Source organism: Natrix helvetica (genome assembly GCF_964273705.1).
Source record: "Natrix helvetica genome assembly, chromosome: 1".
NCBI lineage: Eukaryota > Metazoa > Chordata > Lepidosauria > Squamata > Natricidae > Natrix > Natrix helvetica.
The window spans coordinates 154,592,999-154,611,319 of record NC_138548.1 but is presented as its reverse complement, the minus strand read 5'-3'; the positions used below and the strand labels follow the sequence as shown (position 1 = coordinate 154,611,319).

The 18,321-nt window shown below is 41.1% G+C and overlaps 1 protein-coding gene across 1 annotated transcript; it reads left to right on the top strand.

Annotated features, from left to right (window-relative positions):
- The first annotated feature begins 3,833 nt into the window (after positions 1-3,833).
- CYTIP (cytohesin 1 interacting protein) lies at positions 3,834-17,828 on the top strand. The gene is made up of 8 exons (XM_081945420.1): positions 3,834-4,076; positions 7,484-7,533; positions 8,658-8,712; positions 11,504-11,591; positions 11,709-11,802; positions 12,890-12,959; positions 15,461-15,527; positions 16,978-17,828. The coding sequence occupies exons 1-8, from the start codon at positions 3,909-3,911 to the stop codon at positions 17,451-17,453; spliced, it is 1,068 nt and encodes a 355-aa protein (XP_081801546.1). The 5' UTR covers positions 3,834-3,908; the 3' UTR covers positions 17,454-17,828.
- Positions 17,829-18,321: the final 493 nt, after the last annotated feature.

The following is an 18,321-nucleotide window of genomic DNA, read 5'->3' as shown; positions in this document are numbered from 1 at the left end:
AGCCTTTGGAATTTACTCTAATATGTTAAAATAACCACATGTGAGAACATAAAGGTTTGAATGCGGGCAGCAACCACATCAAGTGTTTGCAAGTAGCAAAAGGACATAAAACAAAAAAAAGGACATAAGACAAGGTCTTATTTTCTTTTGACCCCCCAAAATAAGCACTTGGCCTTATTTTCGGGGAGGTCTTCTTGTGGTGCAGGAGGTGGTGAATGTGGTCACCTCATGGCTGCTGCTGTGTTACAATATTTTTGGGGAGGGCTTATTTTTTTTGGAGGACTTATTTTAGCGCATGCCCTCAAAAGCCCGATTGGGCGTATTATCCAGGGAGGTCTTATTTTCAGGGAAACAGGGTATGTTTTAAAATGTCTCTCTCACTACAAAACAGAAAGATAAATATTTCACGTACTGCAATCACACACATATTCCAGAAAAGACTATTTAAGAATATTTAGGCATATATTTAGCCTATTAAAACCATGCACACACAAAAGAGTGGTTTCCCTATTTGCACTTGTACAACATTGCTAATATGACGCTGTACTTGTGTCTGTGGTTTGTTATCAGGTGCCTCATTTAAGAAGACCAAGTTCCTGAGGCTGAAGATTATCTGAAAGGCTACTGTGAGGACTATTCAAGGCAGAATTGTATGAACATGGTTTGATTGTTCGGTATCATTTCCAACAAAGTGTGTTTTAATATATCTTGTTGATTGATATTTGTTGCTTTTAATTTTGCACAGCCCTGAGTCATACATTGAACAGATGCCCATACACTGAAAAACAGGGTAGGGGAAATGAAGAAAATGACATCAAACCTGTATCTTGAATTGCACCTGGGATCAACTGGCAGCCAACACAGCTCCTATAGTAGTGATGTTGAGTGATAAAGGGGTGACAAGGGAACAAATTATCATCATTATGTTACTGACCTGTGTATTATCATTTTTTTTCTTACACCCAAAGAAACGAATATAATAGAAGAAGCATTGTTGTAAGGATTTCAGCATACTTTAATAGTGTTAGAATGTGAACCACAGCTGAACTGAAATGTTTTTTCCATTCGTTCTTGAGTCCAGACAAAATAGCACCAGCCTTGTGTTCTCCATTGCTAATTGCCATCCCACTTCTGTTAAGTCACCAGCTTCCTTCCAAGAGAATGGATGACAAAAGTATTTTCTGCATGACTTGCTAACTGCCGTAATCATATTGAAAGGATGCGTGTGGACCTCAAGACCCTCAGCTCACACTTTTTTGAATAGAGGCCATATTTAATATGCTTTCCTGCAATGATGGATTGAGGAATATGCAGCAAGTCCTGGGAACATAGTGTTGTGGCCCGCCAGGGGACAGCAGAGCTGGCAGCAGATTCAGACAGTGAGAAGGTTGGGAAAGAACATGGGCCAATCCTGGAGTCTGGGGAAGGCTCTGACGAGTAGTCTGTGTCGAAAGCAGAGAGGGGGCCATGACCGTATGTCAGTTATCAGTTGCCTTCAGAGTCAGACATCATTGAGGCAGATGAACAACTGGAGCCTGTTCCCAGTGTGTGCATGCGCAGAGTTGCCAGACGAAGGGAACAGCTAAGGAACAAGGGTCGACTTGGGAGCAAAGCTACAGGTGGATGGTGAATGTCCCTTCCCATAGGGAATAAAAGAGGAGCGAAAGGGGAGGGGTGTTTGCAGGAGACAATTAGTTCATTCCTGCATTCTTGCCAAATATTGTGGCGTCTGAAAGATATCAGCCTGGCCACTCTCCAAGCCTGATAAAGGTCGGTAATTGTGAACTATCTTGAAAGACTGTGGGAGAGGAAAGACTTTGCTGGAGAGGAATTCACTGTATATTAAATAAAAGGGATTTATCGGGACGAGGAGTTGGCTTCGTGCCGCTGGGAAAGCTAGGTCAGAACACATAGTAGAGAAAGAGGGACGTGGAGAAAGAGACACAGGAGGGGCGAAAACTCCACAAGGAGAGTTTTCTTACACCAGGTGTGACCAAGTTCTGCAGAAATGACTTTGGCAGGCTTTCAAGATTTTGTATGATGCCCTCCTAGAAACAAAGCCCTTTCCAGAAACCCAAGGGGTTCTTATTTCTTGAGTCAATCTGCCTGGAAGGGGTTGATACCCGATGTGCTTCAAAAATGGGGCTTTCTGACTTGCACAAGAGCCTAGTGTGTGGTTTTGCTACCATTCATTCTCTTCGTGTGTTTCTGAGACTTCCTGTACTTTGTGATGCAGATCTTGGGCATGTTGTGGATTTTTTTTCTTTATATCTAATAAGCAGTCCTCTGAAGCCCTAGTTACCCACTCGGACCCTACAACCAGTGTTCCAAGGTGGAAGGCAAACAATGAGTGGTCAGAGAGGACCAGTCACTCCTCCTCCCATTTCCAAGGCTGGACTGATGAAATAGGAGACTATTTTTGTTTCACTGACTATATTGCATTTATTCATCTATCTATCTATCTATCTATCTATCTATCTATCTATCTATCTATCTATCTATCTATCTATCATCCATCCATCCATCCATCCATCCATCCATCCATCCATCCATCCATCTATCTATCTATCTATCTATCTATCTAACATATATCCTGCTTTTCTAATTTTTACAAATAGCTCAAGGCAGTGAACATGGCTAACTATGAAATGGTGGTGTTTCCTTTCCCTGCACAACAGTCTACTAGGTGATATACCACCCAGATAAGTGTTGAGTATGCGGGAAGAATCACTGGTGGGGGGGACTCATACAAAAGATCTCTCAATGGAGCCCTCATGTCAACAAAACCCATCCTTGGAATGGAAAGTTATTGGCATTTGTGTGCCTAGCATACAAGGCGGGAAGGATTTAGAAACATGATTCCACCAATTAGGAGTCTTCGTTACCAAAAACCTGATAGTCCCAAAGGTCCTTTTTCAGGAGGCCACTGGACTTTCTTATTTTTTCTTTGGAAGATGTTTTGTTTCTCATTCAAGAAGCTTCTTCAGCTCTGACAGGCTGGTGGGAAATGAAAGGATTTATATTCCTTGCAGACAGCTGGTCATTTCCATCCTTTTATAGAGTGTAATTTAGAGATAGAAAATGGTATCATGGTAGACAAAAGAAGTTACTGGGGACATGTTTGGCTAGGTGCAACCTGGAAAAGTCTATATATGGCATTGAAAATAAAACAGGATTTTCAACTTTTCATCCCTACTTTGCCACAATCAGATAGACAAGGAGAGTCCTGTCTCATTCAAAAATGAATGTTAGTCCCCTATTAATATATTCAAAGACTCTTGCTTTACTTTTAAGTAACAGTTTTAATCTCCCTCCCCCTCTTCCCCCCTCTCTCCCTCCCTCTCCCCTTCTCCCTCTCCCCCTCCCTTCCCCTCTTCCCCTTTCTCTCCCTCCCGCACACCCCCTCTCCCCCCTCTCTCCCTCTCTCCCCCTCCCTCTCTCTCCCTCTCGCTCCCTCCCTCTTTCTCTCTGTCCCTCTCAATTTCTGCTATGCTTTTGAAAATGGTGAGTTCCTTAATACAAATTTAAAGTCATTTATAAAAGGCACGAAATCATCACATCTGGAGAGATTGACAGATGGTGTTTTGGACACAGATTATCAAGGGACAGAAAAATAGCATGTTAAGAGTACCTTCTACTTGCCACTAGCTGAAGGAGGCGGGGGAAGAATAAGCAGATCTTATAAGCAAAAAAATACAAAAAACCCACCACCACTACACGCCCTGAGTAACACTGAGTGATCTGAGAAACAGATTTATGTAACCTGCACCCTAAACCACAAGTCACATGGGTTTCCCCTATGCTTTTTTTTTTTTTGTATACTTTGGGCTAGAGTAGTTATGCTTTTAGCTGGCTTCCTCACTCATGCAATACTCTTCAGTGCTGAATGAGCTCAGCTTGAATGCAAGATGTCCTTGAAGAGGCTGATTCAACAGAGAGGCAATGCCAACTGTGTGGGCTACTGTCTCAGCTCAAATTACAGCCCATCTTTGAAGTCCATTGGACAACCTTTGGACAACCAGAGAAGCCAAATGTTCTCAGACCCAATTGGGAGATTGTCCAAGGACTGCAAACAGGTACTGCTCACTTTGGAACTTTGCAGGATTTCCTTTGTGCTGCCTATAAAAGACATACCGTATTTCTTCCCTTCTTGGCTAACCAGAAATAGATTTGCCAGAAGATTTACTGGGAGCTCAAAAGATTCAAGCCTAAACTAGTTTAAGAAAAAGTTTTGTACCAGGAGCATTGCTTGAATTACAGAAATTTAGTAGGGATTTAGCTGGTGATTATTTTTTTGTCTTCTCCTTTCTTTCATATTGCTCTCTGGTTTATATATAGAAAAATGATTTGATATCCTATATATGCATGTATTTATGAACACTCCTTTCTTCCTCCCTCCCTCCCTCTTTTGGGATATTTTTTTATTTTACGTGGCCAAATAATTCATAGCAATTTCAGCACTACCAAAGTTACTGGAGCGCATGGTGCCCTTTGCTCTTCTCTCTCAGACAGAAAAAATGTTTGGGACAATCTCTAGGTAGCGGAGTGGTGTTGATAAAGGGATTGTAATCCCAACTGATTTGAGTGCAAGCCAAAGGCAGACCCCAGATGTAGCTTGTTCCCACAACAGCAGCCTCCTCGGTCAGCTTGACTAAAGTCAGTTCTGGGAATTGCAGCTGTGATGCAACGAAAGGGTGCCAGCAGGTCCATCTTAACAGCATTATGGGCCCCCGGGCAAAACAGTGTACTGGGGCCCCTACAACAACTACCCACAGGAATAAAAATATAAACGGTCGATAAAATTAAACATACGTATATTTGCATGTTATTATTAATTTTTAAAATGCAGTAAAATGTAATAAATATGTTGCTGTATTTATATGATATGAGGTGCATTGAAGGGTTAACATACATAGATTAGCATGGGGCCCCTATGCTTGTGGGGCTCCCGGGCAAGTGCCCATTAGGCCCATGCATTAAGACAGCCCTGGGTGCCAAGATAGAGAAGGTGCTTTAAAACAGCCGGTCAGCTTAAGGTCAGACCATAATCCAAGCCTCCTTTGACACAAAATCCTGTTGCTTTTTCTTAACTGTCTACTTGTGCCAAATGGGGAGTTTGCAACATTGAAGAATATGTTGAGGAGGTCGGACGGTGGTAGTTAAAATAGCTCTTACTGTCTATTTTAAAGGGATGAGTTTTGGTCTCGCAGATGTAATCATTAACTTCAGACCATACAGTGGTGATGTTTAATTTTTAGATTACTTGAAAAAAATGTTTGTCTGATTATATAGCTTGACATTCAACTTTTCAGTTTATAAAAAGGTTTGTATGGGAGGAAAAAGAAAGTGACAATGAAAAATAGCAAGCTAACATCCTCCCTTTTTTTCAGAACATGCATTATTTTATTTCTATATTGGAACTAGCATCAAACATGCATTATCTTATTTCCATATTACAATTGCCATACATCTCCTCTATGTTTTATTTAATGCTTTAATTTGGGAAAACCTACTTTTATCACATGTGTGTACCTGATAGGCAGAGGACAGAGATATTGTCTGAAGGAGATTGTCCTGAACGACAGGTGTAAGATGACTTTCAGTTTACTTTGACTTATGAATGGTAGCTTTGGGTTGGTTAGAGGAGCAGCAAGGATTGATTACTGAGTTCATATATAGAAAATCTCAGAAATCCCAATTTAAAACAAAACAAAACAAAATCCCAGAAGAAAGCAATAGAAAACCACATCTGTATCATTGACAGGAAAACTACAGCAACGTGTAAATCAGCCACCGAGAATGCGTTTCAATACCCTGTTTCCCCGAAAAGAAGCCCTCCCCGGATAATAAGCCCAATTGGGCTTTTGAGCATATGCGCTAAAATAAGCCCTCCCCTGAAAATAAGCCCTCCCCAAAAATACTGCAACCCAGCAGCAGCCCTGAGGTGACCACACTCGCCGCCTCCTGCACCTCAAAAATAATAAGTCCTCCCTGAAAATAAGGTGAAGTGATTATTTCGGGGTCAAAAGAAAATAAGACCCTGTCTTATTTTCAGGGAAACATGGTATTATGTTCAAAAGTGAGTCAATATTGTTTGACTACATTTACAACTCAAGGCAACCATATTAAGCGCTTTTAACTATTTTTATATTTTCCCTAGTTTATATGCCATCCAGAGACCACTGAAGGCGGGTGGCTAATACATACATACATGCATACATACAAACAAATAAATGGACCCAACTCACACAGTGTCCTGCCTCATTGGGCCTTCTACTTTTCCAGTGAAAAAGGGGCTACGGCACTTTCTTGATTTATGAACATCATGTGCAGGACTAAAGATGCTTGAGCCAAGTCCTCCTATAGTTTTTTAAGTAGTCAGAATTAGTAAATTTGAGCCAAAAATTCTGAACAACTAGAATGGACCCTAGTAATAAAATCAAAATCTGCAAAACATAGTGTCTTTCTTTGGGGGTTGTTGCTGCTGCTACTGTTGTGCTTTTCTGTTGTTCTTTTGCATAGTTCCTTGATATTCTTGAATGAGGAATCTATGTTGATATGGCGTTTTGTTTAGGAAGATGGCAGAGACTGCCCTGTAAAAGTTTGGGAAGAATAAATAAACTGGAATTTGCATAGAGTAACAAAAGACGATATACAAATTCAAACAAAATTAGAAAGGCACATACCTATAGCAATAGCAATAGCCTGCAGACTTATATACCATTTCATAGTACTTTATAGCCCTGTTTAAGCAGTTTACAGTGTCAGCTTATTTTACCGACCTTGAAAGGATGGACGGCTGAGTCAACCTTGAGCCTGGTGAGATTCAATCTGCTAAACGGCTGGCAGCCAGTGATCAGCAGAAGTAGCCTGCAATACTGCACTCTAACCACTGCGCCACCGTGTTTCTAATATATATTTGAACAATTAACAAATTAGCATGTTGTATATGAAAGTTATCAGTAACAAATTTATGGCAAAACGAAGGAAGATTTCCCTCACCCATTCTAAATTACTAAGATAAGATCTTCATAGATCTGATGAGAGCTTTAGATGACTTTGAAGAAGAAGCTGTCCATGATACCTGAATGAGATGTCCACATTGCGAAGAAAGGTCTCTCTTGTTCAGGGAGGCTTTTTGACAACCAATTTAGCTGCTAGATATGACTATCAGATGAGTATTCTACTAACAGTTAAAAATGAAAGACAGAAATTATGGTTATGGTCTATATGTGGCTTTCTACTCTGAAAAAGATGATTATAAACAAAATTGGGGTCAATTAGAGCAAGATTTCTAACTTAGTTATACTGGTCAACTTCGACTGATAAAGTATTTGTAAAGCAGTTGTCTTGTTTATTTCATTATTAAGGATTCCTATCAGTCCACATGAGACGTTTTCATCATGCTACTGGTTTTATTTGATAGAAAAAATACTTCTGCCTGTGATGGAACTAATTTCCTGCTCTCCATTTCTATTTCCAGCTTGCTTTAAATAGAACGAGCTCCATAAGCAAATCTTCTGGCCCACACCGGTAATAAAGATATTACTTTGCTCCTTTCTTTTATTATTTGTTTACTATCTACCTGCCTGTAAAGCAACAAATGTGTAGGAAGATAGAGGAATATAATGAATGGTGAAGATGCAAGCATGAATTACTGCAGTGAAATATGTGGGCTGTTACAGAGGTGAAAAGATTAAATGATTCATAAGGGCAACCTCTCTATGAAACCAGTTAAGAATGCAATTATTATGCCACATTGTGGCAAAATGGCATTAAGAGATTAAGTAGGTATGTATATTAGATTTTTTAAAAAAGCCCTTAGAAGACATTGCATGCAAGTTCATATCTATGTTAAAGAAACCACTGATTGATCTGGTAGCAAATGCACGAGGAAGGGACCTAGCGTTTTATGTTCTGTTAGGTTCACAATTTGATTTATTCCACCAAATCAGGAAGCCGAGTGTGTAACCTGAGAGGATTGGTGCAGAAAACAAATATGCCGAATAGACATATTTTAACTCTGTGCCTGTTGTCCAAAAAATTATGCCAGGGAGATAAATATGAACATAAATTGCAAGCTGGAGCAGATGTGAGATAACGGCAAAATTATTACCCACTTTGCTCCACTTTGATTTCTCAGCTGTGCCCTTTGTTAATTTTTTCACATCGTAAACCGATGGCTATATTCCCCCTTTAGAGTGATAATCGCCATCTGCCTTTTCTGTCCCCTATCATGACTGAAGCCCATTTTGAACTCAAGTTTTTGAAGAATCAAAAACTCTGAGGTCTACTTCGTTACCTTTTTTTGAGTTCAAACCTGGAGGTCCTTGCCTTGCCTTGCATTTTATCTAATTTGTGTCCATGGTTTATTTCACTTATTTCCCATATTTCTCCAACATGGTCTCCTCCCAGATATTTTGGGAATTCGTGCTACTTGAAAACTGCTGGAGGGCACCAAGCTGGAGAACTATTTGATTTCCCCAATGTAGGAATTCGCCGTATTACTTTTGTTTTCAGTAAAGTTGAAGATAATCTCATAAGAAAAGCCCATTCAAAAGTTATTATTTTTGTTCACTGTATCTTCTAATCACTTACTGGTAGCAATGGTAGATGGCATAGCTCAACAACTTCTTCCTATTTTATTTTTTATGCAGAAAGACATTTAAAATCTTCAAGGAAGACAATGAAACATTTGGATTTGAAATCCAGGTGAGGCCTTAACTTTGTGAATAGGCATTTACGTGGCTAATATGTAGGATGGCAAATAGTAATTCCAGAAGACTGATTTCAGCAAAGGCGTTCTTTGATACTCGTAGAGATATTCCTCACTCATTGATGTTCAAGCATTCTGGGCCATTGTGGACAATTGAAACAGTAGCTTCTGACCATCTTTGGAGCTCTGCTTCTATTGACTTCCATCCTCAATGTGGCACAAAGGACAAGGAAAACCCATCAGAATCCTTTTGCTTAAGGAACTTACAATTACATGCTGTTGCTGGGGCTTGATGGAAGAAACTTCAAAACCAGCCTCATTTATGAAGCTGTTGGAGCAATTTGAGGCCACTTGCTCTTTATCTATTGTATCTTACGTTGCACGTTTTTAGAGAGAAACCATAACATTACACAGGCATATCTATGAAATCGCAAGAGTTAACTCACCATGAAAGAAACTGTCCTTTTGTTGTGGCCCATCGGCTGCTGGCACCTCCAGTAGCTGAATCAGAGAAGGAGGAGGCGCGGGAGTTAGGGTCAGCAGCAAGGCAGCCTGAGAGCTCCAAGGGGGAAGAGGAAATGGGAGAGAGAAATGGGAGAGAGAGAGAGAGAGAGACAGAGAGAGAGAGAGCCTTGGCCATTAGTCAGCCCTCAGATGGAGAGTCAATAGCCCCCAGGTCTGGAGGTGACTGATGAAGAAGAGGAGGAACAGCTGGGACTAGTGCCCAATGTCCGGATGCGCAGAAGATAGAGAAGAGGAGAGTAGTGGAAATCTGTGGTCCGATCCTCGGGGCGGAAAAGCTACCGCTGCTAGTGAAGCAGGGGTGATGTGTTCTTCATAGGGCCAGCCCTACCAGGGGGTAAAATGAGTCATTTACCCTTTGTATCAGATTCCAGGAGGTATATCTACATTGTGCTTTGGAGAGTTAAATGTCGGGTGACTGGAGCTGCATCTTTAAGTTACCTTGCTCCCTTCGGATGCAGGGAAAGGTGGTATTCCTATCACAGTTGAAGAACATCCCACTGCCCTTTCAATCAGATTTTGTACAGTATGTGGCATGGTAGGGGATGCTACTTTGCCATAGGCAGCAAAATGTTTGGGTCAGGGGTGAAATCCAGCAGGTTCTAACAGGTTCTGGAGAACCGGTAGCGGAAATTTTGAATAGTTTGGAGAGCCGCCAAATGCCACCTCTGGCTGGCCCCAGAGTGGGGAGGGAATGGAGATTTTGCAGTATCCTTCCCCCTGCCACGCCCACCAAGCCTTGCCCACCAAGCCACACCACGCTCTCCAAGCCACACCCACAGAACCGGTAGTTTAAAAATTTGAATTTCACCACAGGTTTGGGTCTGTCTCCTGGTCCTTGCTCCCTTCTGTGAAGGGCATTGGGGGGGGGGGGGGTCAAACAAACTCAAGAGTTCAGTCACAAATTGGTGCAATGCACATTTTTAAAAGGGGGGTTTCCACTGTATGATTGTGCTGTCCTCTTGATTTTTCAACCCTCCCCTTTTCCCTTTTCTTCCCTTTACAGCATGGGTGTCCAAACTTGGGAACTTTAAGACTTGTGGACTTCAACTCCCAGAATTCCCCAGCCAGCCATGCTGGCTGGGGAATTCTGGGAGTTGAAGTCCACAAGTCTTAAAGTTCTCAAGTTTGGACACTCCTGCTTTACAGCATGTTCTAAAAGCTGACATCTCACACTGGGCAACAGTGCAGAGAATCTTCCGTAGCGCAATGGCCCAGATTCCTCCTAATCATATTGGTGCAGCTTGGCAATCAGTCATATGCGATGAGAGAACAGGACAGCCCAGTTTTTGGGTGGGAAGCCTATTTTTTTCCTCTGATTGTTCCTGTTATTTTTCTTTAAAGGCTAAAAAGAGGAAATGTTTATTTTTGCACTTGACAAGTGAAGCTTTCCATGGGCGTAGGCAGTTTGGTAGAGTTATAAGGCAACTCACCTTCCTGTACCATGTTGGAAGCTCAAGGATAGCTGTTTGCACACTGCCCAGAAGAAATGCACCACCCAAAAATGAAGACAAAACAAGACATCATTTTATATATTTAAATTTTAAATAAAATACACTAGCCCTTAGTGAAGATATAGGGGTCTGTAGGAGCTATTTGCTTGCCATTGTTGTTGCCCAATTTCCAACTATAATGAGTAACTTCAAAGGCTTGGATTGGACCAGTGGTGAAATTCAGATTTTTTTACTACCGGTTCTGTGGGTGTGGCTTGGTAGGCATGGTGTGGCTTGGTGGGCGTGGCTTGGTGGGCGTGGCTTGGTGGGCGTGGCTTGGTGGGCGTGGCTTGGTGGGCGTGGCTTGGTGGGCATGGCAGGGGAAGGATACTGCAAAATCTCCATTCCCACCCCACTCTGGGGCCAGTCAGAGGTGGCATTTGCCAGTTCTCCGAACTACTCAAAATTTCCACTACCGGTTCTCCAGAACCTGTCAGAACCTGTTGGATTTCACCCCTGGATTGGAACCTATCAATGGAGGACACTTTCTAGCAGACTTAATTCACCTGACATGCTTATCCCTGATTGATTCATCTGTTGATTTGTGTGATAAGCCAATCAACTGACCACCATTCAGGCTAAAATGTAGTCGGCTTCTCAATGAGTTATGTGAACCCAACTAACATAACAGGCTATTCTTTGAAAAGGGGGACAGGTGGGCACTCTAATGGTAGCTAGGAATTGGGGCCAAAGGTTGCAAGATAGAGTTTCTCTTCTAATAGAACTTTTTGTTTCATTTTTTTATTTTAATCCTTTAATTCTTCCATTTTAGTGCCAAAATAATCATTTCATGGAAAGTTGCACTTATATTTGCAACGTGAAAGAAGGAAGCCCAGCTTCTCTTACCGGACTCCAACACGGTAACTAATCTTTCTTAGAATTCTCATGGTTTAAGGGATCGCATTTCTGATAATGTAGAAGGGTTGATGAAGATCAAAATACATATTCTCACATATTTCATTTTGCAATTGTCACAGGTTACATCCTGGTCGGCATCAATGGAGTGAGCATTAAAGGACTAAGTCACAAAGAACAAGTTGACATGATTAAATCATCTAGGAATCTTTTAAGGTAATCAAGAAATCTTGGGCTGCTGTCTGAGCTTATTTTTGTAATATTATGTATTTGTTATTGATTGGGGTGAGCATTGCATTAGTTTTTCACACGGATAAGGAAAGGATATGATTGCTCTCCTTAGATCAGAAATCCACTACAAATGGGAACAAACACATGTCTGTATTGTAAAGGGAGGAGAGATGGCCAAGATGACCTTCTGATGGATGAATGAGATACATCGTAACAAAGGGACGAGGATTAAATTGTAGCACTCTGCCACTCAAAGTTACAGTTTCCCCAAAAATCAGAAATAGTGGACAGTCCGGCGGCTGTTCTTGTCTCTCATGGTTTTCATGAGATCCAACAACTACATGAACCACTTTTCTCATTGTGTTTCCCTTTGACTAATTGAAGACATGATTAAGTAGCGTTCTTTTGCAACTATTGTCATTTCTTAACTACTGGCACTTTTAACTAAAAGTTAAAAGAACTAAAAGTTTAACTTTTAGTAAATTATCTTCCAGTTCAGATAGGGGAGACTAGCATCCATTTTTTTCATCTCTCCCTCTCTCCCCCTCTTTCTCCCTCTTCCCCCCTCTCTCCCTCTTTCCCTCTCCCACCCCTCCCGCCCCTCTCCTCTTCCCTCTCTCCCTCCCCTCCCTCCCCCTCCCTCCCCCTCCCTCTCCTGTCTCCCTCTCTCCCTCCCTCCCCCTCCCTCCTCTTGCTCTTTCTCCCTCCCTCCCTCCCACTATCTCTCCCCCTCTTCCTCTCCTTCTACCTCTCCCTACCTCTCCCCCCTCTCTCCTCTCCTTCTCTTCCCCCTCCCTCCTCCCTTTCTCTCCTTAAACTTCACTGGTATCATTATTAGAGTGATGGAAAAGTCACAAAGTGAAAAAACATTTACCAACTCTAGATTTTCTTGGCTCCTTAAATGATATTTCTTTCTGAAGGCTACCTTTCTGAAATAGACTGATCTGAAACATTTCTTGCTTCCATTCCTAGGGTTGTATTGCCACTATAAAATTATATTAAGGTGCTGCTGCTGATAGTAATTCACTTATTGGTTGGACACTGATGATGATATTGTTAATTCAATTTCTAGGTTAGATACAGTGAATGAAGCCCTGATTATGAAAAGAATGGAACTGGAAACCAAGTTGCATTGCATGAAGGTATGATTTCTATGTAAAATGCAAAGCAGGGCCTTGTGTCGGCTTCAGCCAGATTCTAAGGGGAAGGGAACCCCCTTGGGTTGCTCAGTGAGGCAAAGCTGGATCCCCCCAAAAGCAGCCCCACTGAATCCGAATTATTGTGAAGCTTTGTGAGCAACTCAGTGAATAGAGAAACAAAAAGTCTACAAACAAATTCCATATCCAGGTTAATTCCTCCATAAATGAAAACACTTGATGTCAAAGTCAATCCCTCCACTTCTCTATTTGGTGTTTTTGCCAGGATCTGCCTCCCTGCTTTATAGCTACGGATATAAACTCAACCTATTAACAAATACACTCACAGGTGCACGCCTGATTATTATTATTTGCTTAGAGTGCATTATTCAGTGAAGCTACCTTAAAACTTTACTGTCTTCTATACAATTGGACAGCCTTCTTGCCAAAAAGAACAACTTATAGGGAGGATTCAAATGTGTTGTAGTAGTTGAGATAATGTGATCAAGGCCAGGGAGATCCAGATTCAAATCCACTGCCCACTATCAAAACTCAATGAGATGATGTTGGACATATCATTCTCTCTCAACCCAATCTACCTTACAGGGTTTTTGTTGTCGAAAAAAAAATAAAGGAAGAAAGTATAAGCCCCTGCCTTTTTCTCCTGGGGGTTAAAAAACAGGCTATAAATCCATTAAATAAAAGTTAAACAAGGTTGTCTACTTCTAGCCCTCAAAGTTCAAGAAAAAGTTAGGGGAACGAAAGGGCCAAAATAGAGAAATTATCCATTGTCAGCTGCACCATATTACTGGAAATCCAAGTCAGCTCTTTTGTAATTCCTTAGATCCTACCCACTTAATGTTTTGGCTCACTAGAATAGAGAGACCAGGTATAAATTACATATAAGTCACAAAGGTTCTGGAACTGAATTGTTCCAACATTTTAAAGAAAATCCCACTGTATGGAAGTAACACATAGGATCTGTACCTACCCTTGCTATCACTCTATATGGGATGGCCAGTCCGAATGAGATGCCAAGTGTTCCTAACACCCACCTGACCTTCTGTTCCAGAATGCAGATCTAAATCCCGCGATGAACTTCATCCTGGTCTATGTTTTGATGGTTTGTCTGCTGCTGTTGGCTTTCCTACTCTGAAAATTGCCACCAAATAGTCACCTTTATTAAGACCAAAGGTGCAATTTAGTATTTAATCGGAACCTTTCCAGTTTTTGGAGGGCAGCAATTGGCCCACCACTCAAAGGGTAGCTGTGGCCACGAGTCTCCAAGAAATGGTGCATCTAAATAATGCTTGAAATACAACCCATACTGTGACTTTCTCAATACAGGTAGTCTTCCACCTATGGCCAGTGGTGGGATTCAGCCAATTCACACCATTTCGGGAGAACCGGTTGTTAACTTTCTGAGCAGTTTGGTTGTTGGAAGAAATCATTAGGACAGAAAACCGGTTGTTAAATTATTTGAATCCCACCACTGCCTATATAACAATCCCTTTAATGACTGTTCACACTTACCATGGCACTGAAAAAAGTGACGTGACCAGCCTTCACACATATAACCATTGCTACCTTCCCAAAGGTATGTGATCAGACTTTGGGTGTTTGGAAACTGGCATGTATTTTCGATGGTTGTAGCATCTCAGTGTGCTGGGATTGTCACTTGCAAGCATCCTAGTGATTTTCTGACAAGCAAAGTCAATGCGGGAAGCCAGGTTCGCTTAACGACTGCACAATCCGCTTAACAACTTCAGTGATTTGTTTTCCAACCATGGCACAAAATGTCGTAAATCGGGGCATGGCTCACTTAACATCTGTCTTAGCCACAGAAATTCTGGGCTCAGCTGTGGTTATCATTTGGGACCTACCTGTACATTAAGTCATTTACTGTTATGATAGAAAACTATCAGGCTCCACTAACGTAATTTAGAAGTGGACTTACAACAAAAGAAAAATACATATACAGGTAGTCCTCGAGTTACGACCCCAATTGAGCCACACATTTATGTTGCTAAGTGAAACATTTGTTAAGTGAGTTTTGCCCCATTTTACGGCTTTTCTTGCCCCAATTGTTAAGTGAATCATTGCATTTCTTAAGTTAGTAACACGGTTGTTAAGTGAATCTGGCTTCCCCATTGACTTTGCTTGTCAGAAGGTGGCAAAAGTTGATCCCATGACCCCAGGACACTGCAACGGTCATAAATATGAACCAGTCACTAAGCACCTGAATTTTGATCATCTGAACAATGGGGGGCTGCAACGGTTGTAAGTGTGAAAAACAGTCATAAGTCACTTTTTTCAGGGCTGTTGTAACTTTGAAAGGTCACTAAATGAACTGTTATAAGTCAAGGACTACCTGTATTTTTGTATGCAGTCTTGAGATATCCTCAGGTCAGATTTGTCACGATGAACAATAACTGAAGCATGGAGTTGCTGACTGATAAAAGACATGTTAGTTTCTAAATGACAAAGTGCTGTTTTCCCTTGGACAGAAAACTTTGCAAGATAAGTTGGCCGAGATCCAGGCCCTGTGCTTACGAGAAAAGGAACTTGCTCGCGGTAAGTCTGAACCTCCTGTTGCAGAAGTAAGAAACGGTCACACCCAATTTCTGCACGGACGTATGCAAACTCAGTTCATGGTTAACGAAGTTGCTGAGTTTCAGTTTTGTTTGCGTAGTTTGAAGGAAGTTCTGAAGAGGAGTAAGAGCCATATGCTGCTTTTATGAAAAGTACATTCGTGGTAGCCTATGTTGTGGACAGTAAACAGTAACAGAGTTGGAAGAGACCTTGGAGATCATCTAGTCCAACCCCCTGCTCACGCAGGAGATCTGTACTAGGGATTCGAACTGCTGAACTGCCAACCTTTCTGATCGTCTTAGCCACTGAGCCACCTAGTCATGGATGTGCCACATCGAGGAAGTTGTAAAATTAGATATTAAAATCATTATTATTTTTTTACCTTGCCATTCTGATGGTTATTGATGGTTATCAATTGCTTAGTTTTATTACAAATCATTGTCAGTTCCCCAATAAACTTTTATGTAGGCTCACATATAGCTTGATATTTCATATCAAGGTGCATGCAGCACATACATTAAGTAAACCGGCACTAATTTTTCTGTCTGATTCATATAATCTTTTCTGGCTGATTTGGAACATTAAAAAGAAATCAATATTTTTCATATCAAGGTGCATGCAGTGCTCTAGAAACTTCAAAACTAATTTTGGTTTGTCTTTGTTAATTTTTTTTTTCCTTTTGGACTCTGCCGAGTTCTGATTGACACTTAAAACTTTCAAAGGATGCGTGATTTCTTTATTTCTTTATTTGTCTGTTTATTAAATGTATATGCTGCCTCTATCAGATGACTCTGGACTTTATTTGTTTAGCTTGCTCAAGCTCATGGAAGGGGGATAGTGGCAGAAAAAAAGTTGGAATCTGGACTTTCCAAACGATACCTTAGCATCCAGAGTCTGAAACTAATTCAAACTACAGTTCTCCATTGACTTTGCTGGCTCTGTATCATAGCAATTTATTGTCTTGAGTCAACTAAGCATTGTTTAGGCCAGTGTTTCTTGACTTTGGGCACTTGAAGATGTGTGGACTTCAACTCCCAGAATTCCCCAATCAGCATCCACACATCTTCAAGTGGTCAAAGTTGAGAAACACTGATTTAGGCCAAAATGACACCAATGAGAACAGGCCTTACTGCTTCAACAGAGCCCTTTTGAAGCAATAAGGCCTGTTCTCATTGGTGTCATTTTGGAGTGATACTAGGAAAACTTTACCAGTGATTACCAAGGAAACAGCCTTAAAGGTTGCTAGAGATTGTAACTCCGTAATATGAGGAGGCTTACACTCATACAGAATAAGTCTGGAAACTAACCTTTTGCTCCACATGTAAAGGCTTCCAGTGTCTTCACAGTAATCAAATGGCACTTTTGGTATTCTTCTCGTACAAACAAACATTTCTGAGAATATAATGCTTGTTTTCTTCCGTTTGCTCTTTAGGAGAAGTCTGCTCACTACCAGATTCTGCAGGATTAGAAGGACCTAATATCTTTGGTGATCATGCTGGATTAGAATCCTCATTCGGCAGTAAACCCCGATTTTCCAGTGAAAGCAGCTGCTTAAGCCGCCTTAGCTCAATGACTGTGGATAGTGAGGACAGTTTTTACCAATCCAGTGTTTTCGAAGACACCGCTAAAGAGACTTTTAGCCGACAGTCAAGCACAGAAGATGACTGCTTTCTTCCCATTGGTAGTAATCAAGTGAAGAAGACATCACTGAGAAGGCATCGGAGTATCAGTGTGTCTAGCAATGTCTGTAGATCTCCTTCAAAGAATGGAGATAACTTCTCAAAGATCTTTGGGACTCTCCCACGGAAAAGCAGAAAGGGAAGTCTTCAAAGGAAGCTGTTGACTTTCATTCCTGGCCTTCACCGAGCTGTGGAAGAGGATGAAAGTCGCATCGGACAACAAGTTTAGAAGGACATGGAAATCTTGGACTGCAATTTGCATTTTTGAAATCAGATCGGGCCTGCATTTCATATTCTCAATCAGTTAATGAATGGAAGTAAAATAAATAGCTGGGATCGATAGCTTTGGTTTTTTTTTTTCCTGATATAGTTTCAAGACAATTGGATTGATAACTTACATTGGGGTGTTATTTGTGGATTTTTGGCGGGAAGCAGGAAAAATGTTGACTAGAGTCGTTGCTTAGTAACACTACAAGATAGGCCTGAAACCATGAAAAGGCAGCAATTTGTAGTAGCTAAGACATCACATAATCTATAAGTGTTCAATTGCTAGCAAGACAAGTTAAATGTATTTTTAAAATAAAAATATATATTGTTCTGGTTACCCAACATCTGGCTCACACCTTGTAAATCTGGGTGATGACTAAGCCAAATGATTCCCCTAGTTTATGTCACTCTAATGTGGAAGACAAGTGAAGTGTTAGAGGTCTTTGCCCAAGAATCTATACTGGCAAAATGCAGAAAGTCCTTGACCTACCACCACAATTGAGTCCAAAATTTCTGTTGTTAAGTGAAACATTTTTAGGTGAGTTTTGCCCCATTTTACGACCTTTCTTGCCACAGTCATTCTGTGAATAACTGAGGTTGATAAGTTAATAACCCAGATATAAAGGGTATCTGGCTTCCCCATTGACTTTGCTTGTCAAAAGTTTACAAAAGCTGACCACATAGCCTTAGTACACAGCACCGGTCATAATTATGAATTAGTTGCCAAGCATCTGAATTTTGATCACATGATCATGGAGATGCTTCAAAGGTCATCACTGAAAAAGGATCATGTCACTTTTTTCAGTGGCGTTGAAGCTTTGAACGGTCAC